The sequence below is a fragment of the Fopius arisanus genome, unplaced genomic scaffold, assembly GCF_000806365.1.
Source record: "Fopius arisanus strain USDA-PBARC FA_bdor unplaced genomic scaffold, ASM80636v1 scaffold00027, whole genome shotgun sequence".
Taxonomy (NCBI): domain Eukaryota; kingdom Metazoa; phylum Arthropoda; class Insecta; order Hymenoptera; family Braconidae; genus Fopius; species Fopius arisanus.
The window spans coordinates 559433-579402 of record NW_011887766.1 but is presented as its reverse complement, the minus strand read 5'-3'; the positions used below and the strand labels follow the sequence as shown (position 1 = coordinate 579402).

Genomic DNA, 19970 nt, shown 5'->3' with positions numbered 1-19970 from the left:
AAAATCAATTTTCTTATCGAATTATCTTAGTTTTCACTTCGGCACTGAATTATGTGTTGTTATTATGTGGAGAATTGAGTGGCACATTTTCGCAACCTACCAGTGAATATTTTTTTTATAACGAGGGCTCGATCTCCCAGTGGACTGTCCCTGCCACCCTCTAGACTGAAACCCAGACCAGCACCGTCTTTAAAGATGATCACACGAGTTGGGGGGCCCCATGCGGTGTCTTCCATTCCATTACTTTCGAATCCTGCAAAAATTAATTACTCCTTAAGCGTCCATCCCCACCGGTCATTTATTTCTGGTGGAAAAAGACTCACTGACCACACAGTCCTAGTCACACTCCAAGAAATATTCAATACACTTCGAGATTTTTGTATTCTTCATGTAAAATATCATTCTATTGAAATCTTCTTGATTGTTGAACAGGGAAAAACTCGATATTCTTGTTTAATTGCATCATTCAATCAACTTCAAAGAATTTGCCGGTAATCATAACAAATTAACTCAGCATCAGCCTTATAAATTTTCAATTAAAATTCTCGTCTTTCTCCACCTATTTATATTCGTTTCTTCTTTAATTTTCGTTTTCAAGTAAAAAATCGTTATCCTCCATGCTATTTAGATTCCTCCCGATGTTGTTGGGAGGAATTCAGGGTGAATCGCCTTAATTGAAACGAGTAAAAGTTAAAAATAGAAGTTCACTTATCCCCCAAGTATGGAATTTCGCAATTTATTCTGAAACGCTCATACCTCCCAACCATACATAAATAAAAACCTAATGTCACATACCGTTTCAAGGCTTATTTTCCGCTACTTAGAGAGGTAATATACGACTTCATTAAGTTCATTACCAGGAAAATATCAGCTTTATGGATATAAGAAAGCGGAACGTAACTTGTAATCAGATTGAATCTCATCAATGTTATTGGGGGTATGAAAAAATACCGGAGAGAATGTAGTTACATATCCGATAACACCGAGTTGTACAAATGGAACGATATCCCTCCCACAAAAAGGTGATCTCTGTACGCCTATGAAATCCTTTTTCATCCATCCAGACATCCCCGAAATGCTCATAAAAGTTGCAACCATGACCTTTCTCCATTAATTTTAATCGCATAAACATCAGTGGGGGTATGATTTCCTAATGCAAAAACCCATCATTTGAATCGTAGTATCATCGTGCGTCATTTTAATGCACCATTTTCTCTATGAATTGCCCATAACAACTCTCGGTTGTAAAGCGAAAACGATACTTGAGCTAATTAACAAAGAGGAAATTACAGAATATTCAATTAAGGCTGTCCAGGTACTTTGGCAATTATTTCTCCACTGGAGTCTCTCTCACAATTTATAGTTGAACATCACCATCATCTATTTAAACGCCACTTGGCCCTAATTTAGTAAATATTTAAAGATAATATTACTGGTAAAAGATTTTTGCTGAATTTTGCATAAAAAAAGTTTCAGTGAATTTACGAAACGTTTAAACGTAATAGATTTTTCAAATTCCCTAACAATTCTTAGTATACAATTTCAGTGGGAAAGACAATGATGGGAGATTTGAGCTGGTCGCTCCAAATAACACAATATCACAGTGGAAATGTTAATAATAATAAAGGCACATAAGATCATCATTATCATAATTCCGATTCTCCCTTCCGTTGTCCTGAATGAATAATTTAACCCTTGTTTCCGTCTTGGATTTGATTTGTGGAATTCAGAGTTGCTCAGTCTTCCATTTATTGTGTTTACTTAGATACCGATTTTCCATCTCTGTGTGCGTGGTATTTAGATTTTGCGTTATTATTAGCTCATGATATTTTAAATTGTATTTTTTTCTATTGTTTCTTTTGTTATGATGTTTTTGAGGCTCTGAGTAAAGAAAAGAAAAGAAAAATGAAATACCTTCGACAATAGTTTCCACGGACTCGGTCCTGGTCCTGAGGTTGCCAGCCTCCTCGACCCTAATCCTGGACACGACAAGAACGACCTCGGACCTGGGTTGCTTAAGAACAGCGAGGCTCTCCCTGTGGCTGAGGCCTCTGGTGCTCCTCCCATTGATACTTAATATCCTATCGCCCCTCTGGACTCTGCCATCCCTGTCGGCAATCGAGTGCGCCAAAACCCGATGTACAGTGATCTCCTTGACCTCACAGTCAACCCCGCCAGCCAGAGTGATGCCCACGCTGCCACTGGGATTCTCCTTGTGCAAAAGAACCACAATGACCTCGTGAGATCCCCTAGCTTCCTCAAGACTTGCCTCTTCAACGAGCAAGGCGAGTTCCTGCTGTGATATCAAACTTGTACTGCTGGCCAATGAACTTATGCTGCCAAACTGTTCCCCATAAAATCGTTCAGCATCGTTTTCCGTTCCAACAGGACGAATACTCTCCTCAACACTGCTATCCAAACTTGGACACCTGTGGTGGATACCCTGCACCCCATGCTGAGACTGATGATTGGTAGAATAGTCGGTCTTTTCCAGTGCCTTTTTCATGTCAGTGACACTTGCACTCCTCCTTCCCAAACTTCTCTGCATGGGAATTTTCGAGGTTCTTGACCTGTCAGCCAGTTTATTGGACTCGTCAACGGCATCTCCCCTCGATCTCCCGTACGTGGGTATTTTTGAAACGAATGTTTTGTCTTCAGACTCCATTACCCTCGGTTTTACAATGCTGTTAGTGTCTCTCGAGTCGACAGACAGTCGTCGGTGAGAAACTGAGTGAATCAAGTGCGGTTCAGGGCGCTTTGGCTCAGCCTTACCCGCTAGAATGTCCTCCAGACTCATCTGACATTTTGAGCGCAGTATTGCACCGTCCTCGAAACTAATTGGCGCTCGTGATCTGCTTTTTGTTGTCAATGTTGTTAGTAAATCATCGCTGTGAGAGTCGATGGTTTTCTTGCAGGAGCTATCGATTTGCTCGACCGAGGGCATTCTTTTCACTCCCATGGGAGCTGTACCGTTTGCCTCGTCGAGGGTTAATGACGATTGAGTCCTGGGTATTCTCGTCTGTAAAGCCTGGACTTTTTCCAAACAAGTGCTGTCTTCGATCAGCAACGCCTCGACCTCCGTTCGCACCCAATTCTTCAGGTCGTCCGAGGGTTGCATTATATCAGGTTTAGGGGATTTTTTGAGTGCCAATGACGACCCCACTCCCGTTCTCTTAGGGAGATATTTTGGAGATTCCACGATGGTCGGCTCATCGTTGGAGACCAAATCCTCGATAACCTCGACGTACGCTATTTTAATGTTCTTGGGAGTTGTCTCACTGTTACAATTCCCATTAGGAATTTTATCATACTTTCCGTTGCGCTGAGCAACCGGTATCTCTTCGTCATCGGAGAATTTACGTTGGATGAGAGGAGAACCGTTGAGATCTCTACCGCTTCGGCACCTAGCACTGGCAAGAATGTTCTTTCGATTGATGGCTTCGACACTCTGGGGCTTGAGTACACGCCTGGACAACGACTCAGCACTGGCCTGTGAGCCCGAGGTGAGAGTTGACGATGTACTGCAGGTTGTCTCAGTGCTGCTCGATCGTTTGAGCATCTGCCTCTGTGGAATTCCAGTGAATCTCACGTTGGGTTCAGGTGGTGGTGACCTTGGATCAGAGTGACTGGAATTGCTGCCACTGCTGCTGGCACTGCTGCTACCACTCGACGAGCCATTCGAGCTCAAATAATTTCTCTCGACTGTGTAGCCCTCATTTTTGGAAAATTGTCCGTCACTCGTTAAGTAGTTTTTAGTATCCATCATTATTGAATAGGATCTGTCGGATGACAGATTGGAGCGATCAGATGGTACTGGTGATGTTGGTGGACTGAAACCCCTCGATATACTACTCTGTGAACTACTAACTGCTGAATCATTGTCCGAGTCATCGTAATCCCCACGTATCTTTCTCTGTCCAGTTCTCGGGCGATTACGTATATTCTCGGGTGATACACTGGATGATACAAATTCAAAGCTGTAGTCACTTCTAGTTGGACTGCAGATACTTTCTAAACTCTTGGGGGGCTCAGTGGGCGTCACTGTGGTGGCTGGACTAGTCTGTTGGCTTGAGGGTGATGTGACATTTGATGAGCCATAAACTGTGAGACTTTTACGTTTGAATGCTGGTGAATATTTTGGAAGGATTTGCGGCGCTGGCATTTTAAACGTCGTTGTCTTTATCGGCATACTCTGGGTACTGGTATTGCTTGCTAGAGAGCCCTGTGAGCCCCACTTGTCAATTATACTGACCTTCTGCAATCACAAATAATGGGCAAAATTATTATTGAGTATATTTGTCAATTTACATTATAAAGCCGGGAATTAATGGTTTATAGCCTCAATAAATAACTTGAGTGGATCATAAATTGAAAATATTAAGGATCCCAGTCTCGTATATTTTTCAGCTTTATGTAAAAAACTCCTCATGATATTCATGCGTCTTTATCTCAACCACAATTGCTTTCATTAGAAAGTATCCGAATTACGAGAAAGAAAATGATTGAGGGGGTTTTGCAAAAATAATTCTAGGTGTATTGTAAGTTTTATGGATAATCTTGAGAGTTACATAAATCATCGTCAAAGAAAGAGAAATAATGGGAATGATGCGAGGAATTTGATGGTTAAAGAAGTGACAATTAAAAGTGTACCTGTTGCACTAGAATAGAATCCCTCGATTTGATTTCTGGAAGATCGATTATTGGCTGATCGACAGGGACAGCGTCCTTCTCGGGTATAACAAGTCCCCTCAGCTTTGAAATTCCTTTCCTTCTCTGTTCGATCAATTGATTCAGACTGGTTCTCCTCATATCCTCAGTACGACGGAATGTCGATGCAAGCGAATTAGCCCTGGATACTTGTCCATTGGCAGGCGGTAATTCACCGTAAGAAATTCCACCGGAGAAGCTAGTTGCCCTCGTTAATGCCGGTATATTCTTACCCTCCTCCAACAATAGTCCACCGCCATTGGATCTAGACGGATTAATGACAGATTTAACGTCAGTTAAACTCGCCGATGAAGTCAATAATCCGGATTTTAGTGTGGCCATTGGTTTGGTTGATGTCTTAGTGGAAAGTGTTGTCACACGGCCGACTGATTCCACCGGTGGTGATGATGTTGGCGGACAAGGCGGTCTCTCTGTTCCCCCACTGATCGATAAATCAGAATGACTTTTAGCAGAATCCGTAAGATCGCAAGAGCTGAAGTAACGATCATTTTGCATGGTGGTGCATTTATTATCATCATCGACAAAGAAATCCTCGGATGATTTATACTTGGATAATCGTCTCGATGTGACAGCGATGCTGGCCGCGGGATTATTCGGAAAGAGTGGTGATTCGATACTGCCCTTGGAGAACATAGCTATCTTATCCCTCACTGACTTCTCTGATTTATCGTCCCGACTCCTTAAATCGCCGTTCAACGAAAATTTCCGTGAATTAACACACGTCTCGTTTGCCATCCTACTGTGCACCATTGCTTTCTCGTAGCTAGGTGGTCCTGTTAGTGGCAACGGTGGAGGACTGTCCAGATTATCTTTACCAGTCGTTTCATTATCGATCTTTGATTCTTTCGGATAATATCCAGCAATCTCGATTTTCTTCTCAGTCAGCACGACTCCCTGTACACACCGTTGCTTATTATCCCTCGTATATGTATTCGTAAATGTCACGGGATTTCTCTTGCTATCTTCCAGGTGGGAATTTACCTTGTTCAATGTGTCTGTTTGTTTTAAGGATATATCTGGTTTACTCGTAACTATGTACTGCGATGTTATACGGGTCTCAGTAACTTGCGATGCTTTAGATGTTTTGTATTTTTCCGTATCATTTATTGTTCCATTGGTTATCATTGTGGTGGTACGTGGTGTTACAACGTATTGGTACTGCTGTACAGAGGCGCTGAACTCTTGGTAAGCCGCTGGAAACTCGTCCCCATCCGGGGGCAGGCGTTGACCGCCTCCACAGTTGTCCATCCTACCATTTACCGCGCCTGTTTTTCAGAAGACAAAAAACAACACTGTGAATTTCACTCGGAATTCAACTTTTTCAATATCCAGCATCCAACTACATACTGTACAAATAATCAAACAAATGTCAGTTTATGACGAGACGAGATACATAGGTGTGAGAATCTATTTTTCACTATCTCCAATCACTTTTGCGGCATTTCATTGTTGCTGAGTAATGTTGGTACAGTGAATGTCCATTAAAATCCATTAGAAGGATAACAATCAACATTCTTTTAATGTTAAAATGATAAATTTCACTTTTTTTATTCTCTCACCTATTTGTCATGGAAATTTTTAACACGGATAAACTCATTTTATCATCTGCACGGTGTTTATGTAATAATTTATTGCTTATCAGAATGACAATTGGACGCATCATTTGTGATACCATGATATTCAATTAGCGGTATTCTTCAATCCCGCAGCAGTCAACTCGAGTATACGCCTACATATTGAGGATCAATCAATGATACAAGGAAATAAAGGATTTTTCTTTTAATCGTCAAAAAAAAGTAGACGTGAGAGTCATGCGCGTGATACGACGTTTACGTATCCTGCTCACTTTGAATTATTACCGCTATCATACACTGGGGCAAGTCCCAGTGGGTATAGAATGCTTTTATCACGATTCGTTGGGGACAAAAATTGTTCAGCAATAAAACAAGAAAAAACACTTGGGGGTTCTCTCCTTCGCTTCTCTCTGCTGTCTTGTGTTATACTGGTCAAAAGCGTCGAGCTGTTTTTTATAACGATAATGTCAACACTACGGGTTATTTTGTATTTATCATCTAGTTGTTATACTTAACAACATACCGATCGCATTTGTTTTAAGGAGTTTATCAAGTCAGTGCGATCGTTTCGGCGGTATATTTCGAAATTTATGGAACGTTTTGTTTCATTTTGTACGCGGACGTTGAATTATGCGGGAATAATAATGCTGAGGTTTTTCATTTGAAAAGATTTGAGTTAACGATTGAACATGTTGTGGTGCGGGCCACATGCTATAGATACCGAGACAATCAGATATTTCTGTAATGAAATGAAATAGGGAAATCAATGCAACATTGTTGCGCTGATTTTTTACTATCGGAAAAGGACAGTCGGGATTTATGATTTCATGTGGTACTGGGGAGCTAGAGTTTTTTTTTAAATAGAAGGCTCTGCCCGATTAATGTACTTGTTATGGGCTATCAGATGATCCTGTTTTTTGATAGAGAATTACAATGAGTTGGCTCTGGGTATTCAAATTTATTCTCTCATTCAATCGACTGTGAACTATTCATCTCGCTATTCATTCTCCACCAAATGGTATTCAATTCTATTCAATCATTCATGCATCGATTACACCATTAAAAATATTTGATTGAAATGTCTCGTACTATTATTGGCATTTTCATCAGACCAGTGTTTCACTGATGTTTTAAGGAGTATCGAATTTCCAATTGAAATACAGAATAAAGGGGAACCGTAAATTTTCTCTCTGAAAGCGTTCTTGTTCAAGTCATAAGATGATGGAATTATCCCTGTTATTTTTCAATTTTCAGAAAATCTATTCGGAAGCTTGTTGCTAGTTTCTTAGCAACAACAACTATACGCAGTTTCTCATAATGGTTGTCCCCACTTGTTTTAATTACCGATTGATAAAAGACGTGGCAATTTGTAATGAAACAAGTCTACTGATATTTTTATTAAAATCTGCTGTCTGCGAAATATAATTTTTTTTTTCTCCAAGCGTACAATCAAAACGTCGATAGCAATAGTACAAATATGAGAATAACAGTTAAGTATGGCTCTATTACTTGGAATGAAGTTTTTCAGGTATCAATTTATCTTGACAATTTCAATTGATTGAAAAATAGTTTTTACAAGGAGTAGAAGCCTCGGATTTATCCAGACATAATGTCACGTTAGTTTTGCTACTAATCGATGACCTAACGGACCCTATCACTGTGGGTTTTAATGCTGGAAAAATAATGGAAGAGGAAAAATAAGCGAGAGAATGATACAAGAAAATGAATTAAAAAAAAGAACAAGTGGTCGGATGACTAGAGTCTACGGCACCGACATAGTCTCACGGTCGTCGCGGATCAGTCTAGGTATTCCAACAATTTCCGATTTGTCGGTTGGATCGCGTGGAACGAGACTTCAGTTCTGCGAACCCCTCTTCCCCCTCATTTTTTTCGGTTATCACGATAAATAATTTGATTTTTCCCCGTGGAATGTTTCGTTGGCATTAATTTCGGAGCGAGCTCCAGCTGCGTAAACATCATTTCATCCATCTGACGAGTTATTTTATTTCGGCAAGTACCAGCGTTATTGTTTGTTGATGAGCCTGATCATTCATCCTGGACGAAGTAGCTTCGGGGCTAAATTGAGAGAGATGAAAATAGAAAATAATCGTGGTTTTATCGACTCTCGTATATTTTATTATTTCTTCTCATCCTTCCTTTTGGGGTCACCGAACCCTCCTAGACACTCAATCTATGTAGATCGTTAGGACTCATTGTTTCAATAGGTGAAATTGCACTTTATAACAATTGTCTTTCACACACGGAAATTCGAGGGGAATTACCGGGCCCATTTGTATACCCTGGCCAATTCACTTCTCAACTCCACTCCAAGGATTTCAACATTCTAACGCATATACATTAATATCGGCCATGCGTACCATAATTAAATATTTGCACTCTTCTTATCTCTGGGTATTTTTAGTACCATTGAAAAACGGATGTTGCAAAATCACTTGTTTCATCTCGAATAGCTTACCGAACAATACCATCAGAAATTAGTACTCATTCACCTTTTACCGGTTTAAAGACACCCTTCAACCGACAACGAACCCTACGTAATAACTTGCGATCAAAATTCTTACTTCATACCGAGGACAAACCATCGGCAAATCATCGCAAAACCTATAATCGTAATCATACATGTATCTACAACTCCGACAGAGCGATATCGCTTTGTGCGCCTGCAGATGGGAATGTACGCAGTCTAATAGGTTTAAGCCTGTCTCGATTTTTCGTTTTTTTTTTTTTCACTCCGATAGCAGATACCGGGGATTTAGTGCGTCACACCGGTGGTATGTACTGTGGATTCGCCATATGTGTTAAAATGTATTGACAAATGTTCATCATCGCCGCAGTAGATAAAGTCCCATTAAGTCGGCCACGCGAAAATCGACGAGGCAATAATTGGTCGTATACCAGAACAAATTCGGTAAGAAAACGAAATCGTTTTTTTTGAAAAAAAAAAACCTCAAAAAATGTTAAAAGCTAATATAAATAAAAAATCTCGCGCTACATTGATAGGTTTGTTATCAAGGATTACCTGGCTGTTGAAATCCTCGTTTTGCACTCCATAAACCCAGGGGATATAAAATCCTCAACTGGCTAAAAATCACCGCATGATGAGGAAAAAACCGCGTGGCAGAATATAAAAACGAAATATGACATTAAACTGTGAGAATGGGGCGGTATATGGGTTATACCAGGTAGATGGTTGCGGTAAGACTGGGCGACATTGCTCGTCGAGGCCAGCTTCCGTGGTTAAACCATGCAGCTTGAGGTAGAAGCCAACCGGTTCGTGGAAGGGATAAGCCCAGTGGGCCCCCCCCTTGAAAGGAACAAACATGCCCCGCTACATACACATACACATATTCAGTTGAACGTCATCGTCGTCGTCGTCTGTACCCAGCGACGTCGTCACCGAGATAGACGTTGTCCCTCTTCATCGCTAATGGTCTCCCCCCTTTCCCCTCACTCCAACATCCCCCTTTCCACCCACTTTTTTAAACACCACAAATCCATCATTTATTCATTTTTATTTCCTCCCTACACGCCTCAACGTCACTGGTTTGCTCTCATTTTTCACATCCACCTCAGGCTTTATTTTTCACCCCACATTTAGCAGACAGCAGAACGAACAACTCATGAGTAATCCAACCGGTGACACATAGCGATACCACAGGTGAATTAATTGATCAATGATATTTGCACAAACTAATGAGAAATCATCACAAACATCACAAATGTGTCATCGGCCACTGAATGCGGTCTTACTCAACGTTCCCTGGCGTTCCTTAATTAACAAGTCATTGAAGTTTTGGGTAATGTGAGAACTTGTTTTGGGTTGTGCTATCAGTACGGAGTCCAGTGGCGAATGTCAGGATCGCATTACAGAGTGCTAATGTCGAACCCAGAGTTCAAAATGTTTTTTTCTTATTTTTTTTTTCATTTTTTTTTAACCGATTGGACGAGGGGGCGTAATTAAACCGGTTGATAGAAAGTACCAATCAAATGCCTATTCTTTGCACCCCATTGAGGTTTTTGTGGGGCAAATGGATAATTCATTAGGATTTTTAACGTTTTCGAGAAGTCGAGTTGTGAGACACTTGGAATTCCTCCAGTGGGAATGAATGAAGTTGCTTTAATGAATTCGAATCCGCCGGTGGTCTTGGATTTTTAAAATTAATTAGGTAGTGACAGAGTTTTTCGTTTGCTAATTCGAAATTCATTGGGGATTAATTTCAATGGGGTGTGGAGTGAAGGGTTCTCGTCGTTGTTTTCCCGTGAATAATGTTTGAAGAACGGGCAGAGCCACTATTGTTGTTAATCGTCTCACGACTTGAACGGGGATAAGAGAAATGATTGACTGACCTTGATGAATGATGGCTTTTATTAGTACAAAAGGTACTGTCAAGTTTTGTTTAACGCTCAGACGGCTGGATCACGACTATCCGACTAATCTCCGTGAACAAGAGAGCGATAAGCTTCGACTGTTGCTTGTCGAAGAAATCAGAACGGTTTGTATGACCGCACACTGTGATTCACGCATTACATCACGCTTCACCTAGACTCTCTCCACATTAATGTGCATGAGAGGATTTTTATTGGTTTCTTTTTTTTTGTGTCAATAGTATAAAAGGCACGCTAGGTGGGTCCAATCTCCACAACATCCATTTATTGCTAAGCAATCGAATATTTTATAATTAACAGTGGATTTTTTTCCACCCCCTGTGGGTCGGATCTAGGGTGATCCATGGAGGGACGTGAATTTTTTTCAAAATTCCTTATTTTTATTTTTGTCTCTCCAAATGGTTATTAATTCGGCAAAAATTGTTTTTCAAAATTAATAGAAATTTCTGTGTAGCCTTCAGTGAAAAAAAAAGGAGTGTCCTGAATTCCTGAAAATTAGGGATATATTCCCGAAAATAGAGTACTTCCTCAGCGATCAAAGCACCGACACTTGTGGATGCAAGACAGAAATTTATCAAATTCGGTGCACCCGGAGGAATTTTTATGTGAATGTACTTTTTCTCGCTCTGGTCGAGAGACGCCGGGCATGGAGAATGCGGAAACACTTCGTGGGAGCGAGTATTATCCAGAGCCCAATGAGGTGAATTGAGTTATTCGAACGTTTATTGAAAATTCATTTGATAAAAATTCAAGGCATTCGATGCCTGTGACGTAAATTGTTTATCTTTCCCAGTGCACAGTGGGAGACGGGGTTAAAACATTTGGCTGACTATTAAATTGCGGAGTTATGAAGTACGCGCGACACCGAAGAAATTTAAGATATTCTGCATTTAGTGGGTGGGTAAAAATGTAAAACGTGTTGACATTTTTATCGGTGTATTAATTAGAGGTGTACTAATGTGCCTGGGTTTATGGAATTGAGAGGTGGAGATGGCTTTATCGTAGGATTGAAATTGCAGCGCGAGTTAACGGATAAATTGGACTTTCTCCTTTCAACGGGTATTTTGTAAAAAATATGTGGTATTTGGACTTGGTGTGAAGTTTGCATTATACATGACGGGCTGGGAATTATCTGACGATGTATAAATGGGATTATATTTTTTTATTGCATTAGCTGGTGGAGGTAGAGTTGAGGGCGATAGCTGTTTGAATTTGTTATATTTGGAATGAACGTCCCAAATTCTCACTCTAATCCATTACTTATACATTTAACCCCTTGAATTACTCCCTGAGAAATTCCTGACTGCCATTTTTTAACACTTCCTCAAATAAAATGCTACGAATTTCCACGTGTATTTCCCTCTTGAATTTTCTCATGAGCATTACAGACGCGAACAGCAGGGAGTGTTGACATATTCTTAATACCTCCATGATTGAAACAAAATGCGATGCAAAACTGCATAAAATGTTGAATAAGAACCGTATCGTATTGCATTACCTTGGTATTTATTGAAAATCACTCGTCATCCGATTGACAGTTCCCTAAAAATTCCAATCCAACCGATAAAACCACAGAAATACTGGATAAATTGCAATATAAAAATACAAAGGCTCATCCCAAGGATTAAAATCACCTCCAAAGTTAATATTAAATGGAGCCTCCTTCTGTCAATTTTTTCGATCCTATTTCAAGACTCGTGATGTATCTAAGTCATGAATCTCAATGTGAAGTTCGTTGTATAGGTAACGTTGAAGGATCGAGGGCGAATTATCTTTTCCAACAAAACTTTCACCGTAGTGGTTATAACCGCATACAGTAATAGTGAAAAAGGAATTGAAAAAAAAAAGGGTGAAACAAAGGGGGCGCGAGGGAGAGGAATGGTTAAGGCCAAGATATCATAAGAGGAGTAGGCGAGGGAGATTTGAATGTGGAGCACTTCGTGAAGTACTTCGTGAAGCACTTGGTCGACGAGTTCGTGGAGTACTTGGTGGAGGACTCAACACCTCCTCCACACCTTTTGGATTTAGACGATGGATCCGGAGCGGCACGAGACCGACGAGTGTGTCTAACCGAGTATTGAGAGGTGCATGCAGTGAACGCGTCTCACGCCGATCTCGCTATCTCTTCAGGGCCCGACACGCTGTTTAAACCAGGGAGAGATCTCTCAACAAACTCATGGGGCAACTATGCAGCTTTGATATGTACATCCTTCTTACTTCGACACCTCTCAAATGCACGTGGATAACAGGTTTTTTAGATAAATGAGAGTAGTGCTAAAGGTGAAGCTTTCTATGTCAGGCTTAGATGTTAACTAATTCTCAGGATGTTATGTTGTGCTATTATTTTATGGATAAATGTGATCCAATCGTGGGATTGCCATTTCCATTGAAATTTCAGTGAATCATAAGAGATCTAACAATTTCACTGAAATTTCAATGGAAAATTTAAAGTTTTTCGGAAAATTCAAGGATGTTTCATTTTAGTTCAATTGTTCCATTCAAATTCATATGAATCACGGCGATTCAGGTGAATCTATTAATCTGGAAATTTAGATCATTGAATTTTTGGTGAAACTGCAAATTCTACACTTTTTTATCTTCATGATATTTCAATTTATTTCTAGCAGTGTGATTGCCTCTCCTCAATCGAGACAAAACCATTGAAATAGATTAATTCAATCCAGTTGCAGTAGCTCATGATTTCCTGGGCAATTAAAATTAATTGTTAGATCTCTTATGTTTCTCGACCATTTTCTCTACTTCAGGTTTTTTTTTGCAGTAGCGGAGAAAAATGAAATAAATTAGTGATAAACTACTTCCCCCGATGTTTACGGAAAAGATTTCACTAAATGTTTATCCCAAAGTGCATAAAGGCACAAAATTTACTCACTCTTATGGAGTTTTTTATCCACCACTTTTGTACTCTCTCCCTTCAAGGATTCTGTATCATCGCGCTCTGAAAAAAATAAATTGAAGCGGAAAAATGTTTTAAATTGTTTCGACTGATAATGGACTGGTATTTTGAGTGATAAATAGAAAAATAATGGGAGGTGCGGTAGATGTGTCGGGAGAGGGAGGAAACCTCGAGAATTCAATAGGAAAATATGGAGAAGGGAGATAATGAATCCGGGGTAATAGGCATCCAGTTGTAGTGGACACAGCTGCCTGATTGACTCCATTTGACCCGATCCTTTTATATCGAATGTCCGCATATATACCCGCCAATTAGCTATGGTGTACACACGCAAGTGCGTGCCATGTAATACACTGTTACAATTACGCATCAGAGTTCCTCGTGTGTGTGCAGTATTATTCAAGGTCGAGCACTTGAAGCACGAACCAATTCACGAGGATAACATTTTTTTCTTATCTACTTATGCAAACTAAATTGTCGGAGAGCTGTTTAGTCATGGATTTCCAACAAGTGACAGTTCCCCTGGAATTTCAAGCAGTATCTTAATTAAAAACTCCCTATCAACTCACGAAAGATCGTTACGTGACAAATAGTAGAAATAAGAAAAATTTAATCTAATATATTATTCAATTTTTAACTGATTAAATTGCATTTTTAATTTGATTGTCACTAATCTTTGGAATTCCCAATTACTACTGAACTTTCTGCAAATCTTTTATTTTTAAATACTGAAATTTCCATTTTCATTATATTCCATTATATTAGTGTTTAATTGAGGAAAAATAAAGGATAGAGATATAATAATAAAAATAATAGGGAGTACTCTCGGTCGCAGAGGTTGGGAGCGGGTGGCCTTGAGCAGGTCATCACCTCCGGCTGCAGTGGAGAGTGAAAGAGTAGGTGATGGTATGAAGAAAGATAAAGAGAGATGAGAGGATGGGGATGGGGCGAACGCTGGACCATCTTAACTTCTTACTCGCCCAGTCCCTGGTACCCAAGTGCGTCCACAGCCCAAGCCCTGGTGTATTACCTCCTCCGCGAACGCTCTTTACACTTTTATACACCAACCTCTTCCCCATCTCTCTCCGCCTCTGGAGCTTGACCGCAGAAATAATCCGTCCAAGCTAACTCCTCTCTCCGTATACGCAATACAACAAGGGGAGAGCGTACGTATACTCGGAAGGCAACACTATATTTGGACCCCGTTATCCAAGCGATTCCTCCATTTTATTTATCTCCTCCTTTTTTTTTTATTCTTTATTTTCACCATTTATTTTCGTCTCCTTACTTCACTCCCTTTTTAGTCCTCTGCGATTCACAAGTACGCCCCAGTACTCTTGGCGCGATTTCGCCAAGTCATAACCAGTTTACTCCAATTTTCCGAAGATTCGGCTAAATTGTCCTCTGACTTTAATTAAGCTATATTGATATCATTTAAATTTATGGAAAATTCAGAGGAGGTATTCCCTCAATTTTCCACATTTTTAGATTTTTCAATGAAGAATTTTGGGTAAGTTTTAAGGGCCCGAGAAATGGGCCGTGTAAGGCTCATTGATACTTCTGGGATAAAATGAGGAGTATCCAATAAAGAACAATAGCCCATTTTACCCCGTTACCCTCTATTAGTTTTGGTGAATGGTTAGAGGGGGATAGTGGACCTATGAGCAAATAGAGTATCCGATCAGTCGAGTGGAAGACGTCCATTGGCTTCAACTAAATATTCATAAGGTCTAAAAAAAGGCCCATTATCCGCCCAAATTATGCAAATTCAGCGATTCATCAAAATTGCAAAAGAGCAAGTTTTTTGTCCGTATGAATTCATCAATACGCCCTTTATAAAACTTATGAACCGTATCGAAAGAGCGGTCAAGAGACGGGATTAAGTGAATAACAAAGATAAATATAATAATTATGACAAATTGGTGGTTGGGTGTTGAAAGGAAATGAGACGAAAAGGATACGAGAAAAAAGGGGTAAAGAGCGAGAGGCGATAGGCAGTGGGTTTGCAAGTGCACTTGAAGAGGACGTGGCAATTTTTTCGTGATTATTTCATCTTGACTTGGCCTAACATTTCTCCTCTCAACTATTCTTGCACTTGAAAAAAGGAGGACAATGAGGGTAAGCAAGAAAATTGAGGGAACGAGGGCATTTGCTGTACACCTGTCTGACAGGTGCAGTAACACTTGCATTTATTAAAAATCACTTTTAAAGAGTTTAAATTGTTAACTGTGATAGATGATAACTATTGGTGCATCCGGCAGTCGAGAGTTGAGTATATATTTAGTGCATCTTAACGTAGAGGGAAAAAATATTCGAGTCATTCGTGTTTAAACCCCTCGAGCTCTGTAAACTCCATTTCATTGGCAATATAAGTTGCTGGTGAATATAAATATCTAACACAGACACAATTCACTGTACCACTAGGAAATTTAATTTTGTAACTCGTTTTAAAATATGAATGAATTCTCTCCATTATTTCTAAAAGCTAGGATCCAATGGGCTCCCATCCAGAGTCTCTCCACTTGGCCCGTGACTTTCGCTTTTCCCCTCGATACAAATATTCTATTTTTAAGCCTCAAAGTTGGTTTTTTTTTAGGGGCTAGAAGGGGAGAAATGAGAAAAAAATATATGAGAAAATGAAACATCTTGAGGATTTCCGTGGGCAATGCCCTTTGATGGAAAGGGAGGAGTGCGCACAGACGCTTGATAGTGGAAAAAAGTCGTATATGTACTTTTTTAGACAATTCCGTCTTCTCTTGTTGTGCGCCTTTTAGTGTAATTCATTCCCACCCACGTATCCACCAATCCACTCTCCCAGGTTGCAAATGCGCCTCCATTACACGCTGGACGATCCCTCAAATCTTTCCCTCTTCCTTTCCCTTTTTTCACCATTCTCCACTATTTTTATTTTAACCACACAAAGGATTGCCACGCGTGTCCCTTCAAAATTGTGGTAAACCACGGGTGTTCTCATACTTTTTTGACTACCGCACGAGGGAGACCGCCCATCTGGGTACCATCCAGCCGAACCCTATTTTTATCCTTAACCATCCCAATTATAAGGTCTTCATTTTCAGATTGGAGTGTTAAGTCGAGAAAATAGAAGCATCTGATAATTCAATCGGCAACCATAGTGATAAGAAAGAATGATCATTTTTTAAGAGTTCAGTTTTAGTGTATAATTCATCAGGCTTCTTGAATATTCATGAAGTTTTAATTGTAGTTGAATTATCTGAGAACCGAGGATTTAGAGAAAGAGTTCTGTTAGAATATCAAGTTAAACTTCATAGAAATATATTAAACTGATTTATGATGATTTATGATCATTACAAAAATGAATCGATATGGATGGCTCCACGGAATCGCCTCAGAGTTTGTATAAACATAAACAATTTTTTCACAAGAAACCATTGTAGGGTTCTTTCTTTGGTGGCGAATGTTCTTATGGCCTTTGTGGCTAGTCTTTAGTCTCTTGGAAGTATTGATAGAGTTCAGGCGGTATTCTTCCTCGTGCGATTTTAATAAAGAAATAGTGATTAGAATTAATTAACTGTGTCTTAATTAATTTAACTATTCCATTTCCAATAAGTTCCTTCAATTTCTGTGACTTACAGTTATTTTGCGTGGTGTATAGAAATTCAAATTTTATTGGATTTAAAAAATATCTGGTGATTCTTCAATAACAAGATATATATGGAAATTTAATGAAAGTCGGTCTTGCCACCAATTTTAACAGTTTCTACCAAAGGATGCTCTAACAGTGTTGCATAAATTTTGAAGAGAACAAAGAGAACATTGAATCGAATTTAGGGGACAAGATTCATAAAACTTTATGATTCCGTGAAACTTCAAGGAAATCTCACATTTCTAAGCAACAAAAAGATGAGAATTTCTTAGTTTCTTAGGATTTTCAATCAAAACATGACTATTCAGTACCCAATTAGCCTCGATTTCCAGCGAAGAAATTTGAAACTTGATGCGTATAAATAAAAAAATCAAAAGGCGAAAATGCCCAGCAGTATAAACAGTTATTTATTGAAGTGTTAAAACGCGATGAAATAAATAGAAATACCTACGAAGAAAATTCAACATTCCATCTCAAGAATCGTACCCCTTTTCGAGCTAATGTCATAATGACCAGAGAAATAAACTCCAACTTATTAAATTCCATATCTCCCCAACATAACAAATTCAGTCACTTAACTCAAATGTTCTAATTCATTAAATCGCTCCAATTTGACTATAATTCACTCGACCCTCATGGCAATGATACATGGGAAAATTTTCAAAAAACAGGCAGTAACTTTTCTGAGTTTTCAATCCATTGAACATTTAATGATATCATGTTCCACAGTAATTTTCTTAACCGTCTTACATGAATGACTAACTTAGTTTTCTTATTTTAACTTTAACTCAATTTCAACAATAATTGCATTGGCATCACAGAATATATAATAGAATATATTACAACGAAAATTTTTCAAACTTTTTAAAAACGTATGTTCTTTCCGGGAGGGATGGCCTGATCATCCCTATGAACTCCTCTAGGGCTGGAATAATCTAAATATAGCCGAAAGCCAGCCACATTCTGTTCTCGATCCCCTTAATCCTCCGATCAAAGTTTTATCGTGGAAGCCCTGCACCGACGCGTTTCAATAATAAACCCCAGGCTAACGGGTAGACCTCGGTGGCGCCTTGCTTCTCAATAAACCCAAGAAATACACACGCACACTTACGCATACCTCGATTACCCGTCAAGAGGCAAACCCATGAATGGGTCTAATTGTCTCAGCGATTTTTCCGCTTATTTTCCCGCTCGCCCCTCTTATTTTTTCCGGGCATTTAAGCGGCATTTTAACCGTCCAACTAAACTGGCGCCGCACGTTCGGCCGCACAAACGATCACGATGATAGATGTTTATGAACAACCGGAAGACATTCGCTTAATTGATTAAAGGAAGTGTCGACGTCTGCATTACTCCTGTCATTTCAACTCGCAAAACAGAATAGCCGTAATTATTACCGTTAAAACTCCGAGTTCCATCCCACAGGGATCATTAATGTCGAGGTTAGCAATCATTTTCAGAACATTTTAGGCCAGTTCTTTTCATTTTTATAACATCAATGATTATAATTAATTGACATTATGCCTAGTGGTGGATTTACTAATAGAGCATAATGGCCTGAGAGTTAGGATAATGTAGGGGTTTAAATAAATGTACAAGTGGCTGGGAAAAATTTTGAAGAAAGCTGTACGAAAAATACTTGTGGTGTTTTAGCACAGGTGTTATTTGCTCATTGCCAGCTGTCAGGGTCAAGAGGGTGGAGGAGAAAGAGAAGCCCCTGTTGTGTTCTCGAGACTTGCAAAATTATCCAAAGAATATAATGTATCACGTGTACGAGATCCAACTGTCGCTACTTCAGCCTCGAACACAGCCCAAGGGATTTAAAGTGTCAAGGACGAAAAATTTCAATTCACAACTATTATCCCCCTGACCAATTGACAAACAAAACCACCCATTATTCCCATTTAAAATGATTTACAACAGTCCGAGTGATATTCAAGTGAGACTTTATCAAAATAAAACAAAAACAGAGAGTGAAAATAATCGAGGGAAGACGGAAGGATATGAACGAGAGGCGAAAAAATGATAAAAATAAAAATAAACTGGCGAAAAGTGATGGTGTAACTGGTCAGCATCGTAAATTCCCCCAGCAGTTGTGGAGTTAATGCAAGTCTCGTGTCACAAGATAAAATCGGGTATTCCTTACAAATGGAGTTTCACGCCCCGAATATAAAGAGCAAGGAGAAAACAGGATATTCCTCTCATTTCGTATTTTTTCTCTTTCTCCTTTTTGGCAAAAACTGTTACGTTAGTTATACATCACCGGTTGCCTCGTGGCATCCATGTAACACCCGAGGCATTGACCGATTGGATAAGCATTGTGACGTGAAAAATGTACTAGACCATTAAACGACTTTGAAACAAATGATTAACGTTAAAGTCTCGTACTCAACTCACCGATCAATGATGATGAATCAATGAATACTGGAGATGGATAAATATTGGAGAATAGTCCACTGATGAGAGGTATCTGGCGGAATAAACAATGACACACGAGCAAACCAAATGTTGATTTTGTACCGATTTGTGGGGGGGTTCACTTGTGAACGTTTTGAGCGTCGTGGTGGAACTGCCGAGGAGCTCAGTTTTGAGCCCTGCACCAAGCCATCACTGCCGTCGAATACCACCGCCTGGCCATCCCCTTTCCACTCCCTCACTCCCTACCCTCTTTCACCCACCGTAAAACTACTACACAGAAATAATCTCTCCTTCCTCAATCGCA

At 39.7% G+C, this 19970-nt stretch overlaps 1 protein-coding gene across 3 annotated transcripts in view; it reads right to left on the bottom strand.

Annotated features, from left to right (window-relative positions):
- LOC105265070 (uncharacterized) overlaps positions 1 to 19970 on the bottom strand; it is a 32616-nt gene that overhangs the window by 1248 nt on the left and 11398 nt on the right. For 2 of the 3 annotated variants that reach the window (XM_011302357.1, XM_011302358.1), the window contains 4 exons: positions 13600 to 13665; positions 4651 to 5993; positions 1915 to 4255; positions 101 to 253 (listed from right to left, as the gene is read on the bottom strand). In XM_011302357.1, the coding sequence (XP_011300659.1) occupies positions 101 to 253; positions 1915 to 4255; positions 4651 to 5993; positions 13600 to 13665 (3903 nt within the window). The remainder of the gene's footprint in view (positions 1 to 100; positions 254 to 1914; positions 4256 to 4650; positions 5994 to 13599; positions 13666 to 19970) is intronic. The other variant, XM_011302359.1, reaches the window with a different exon arrangement.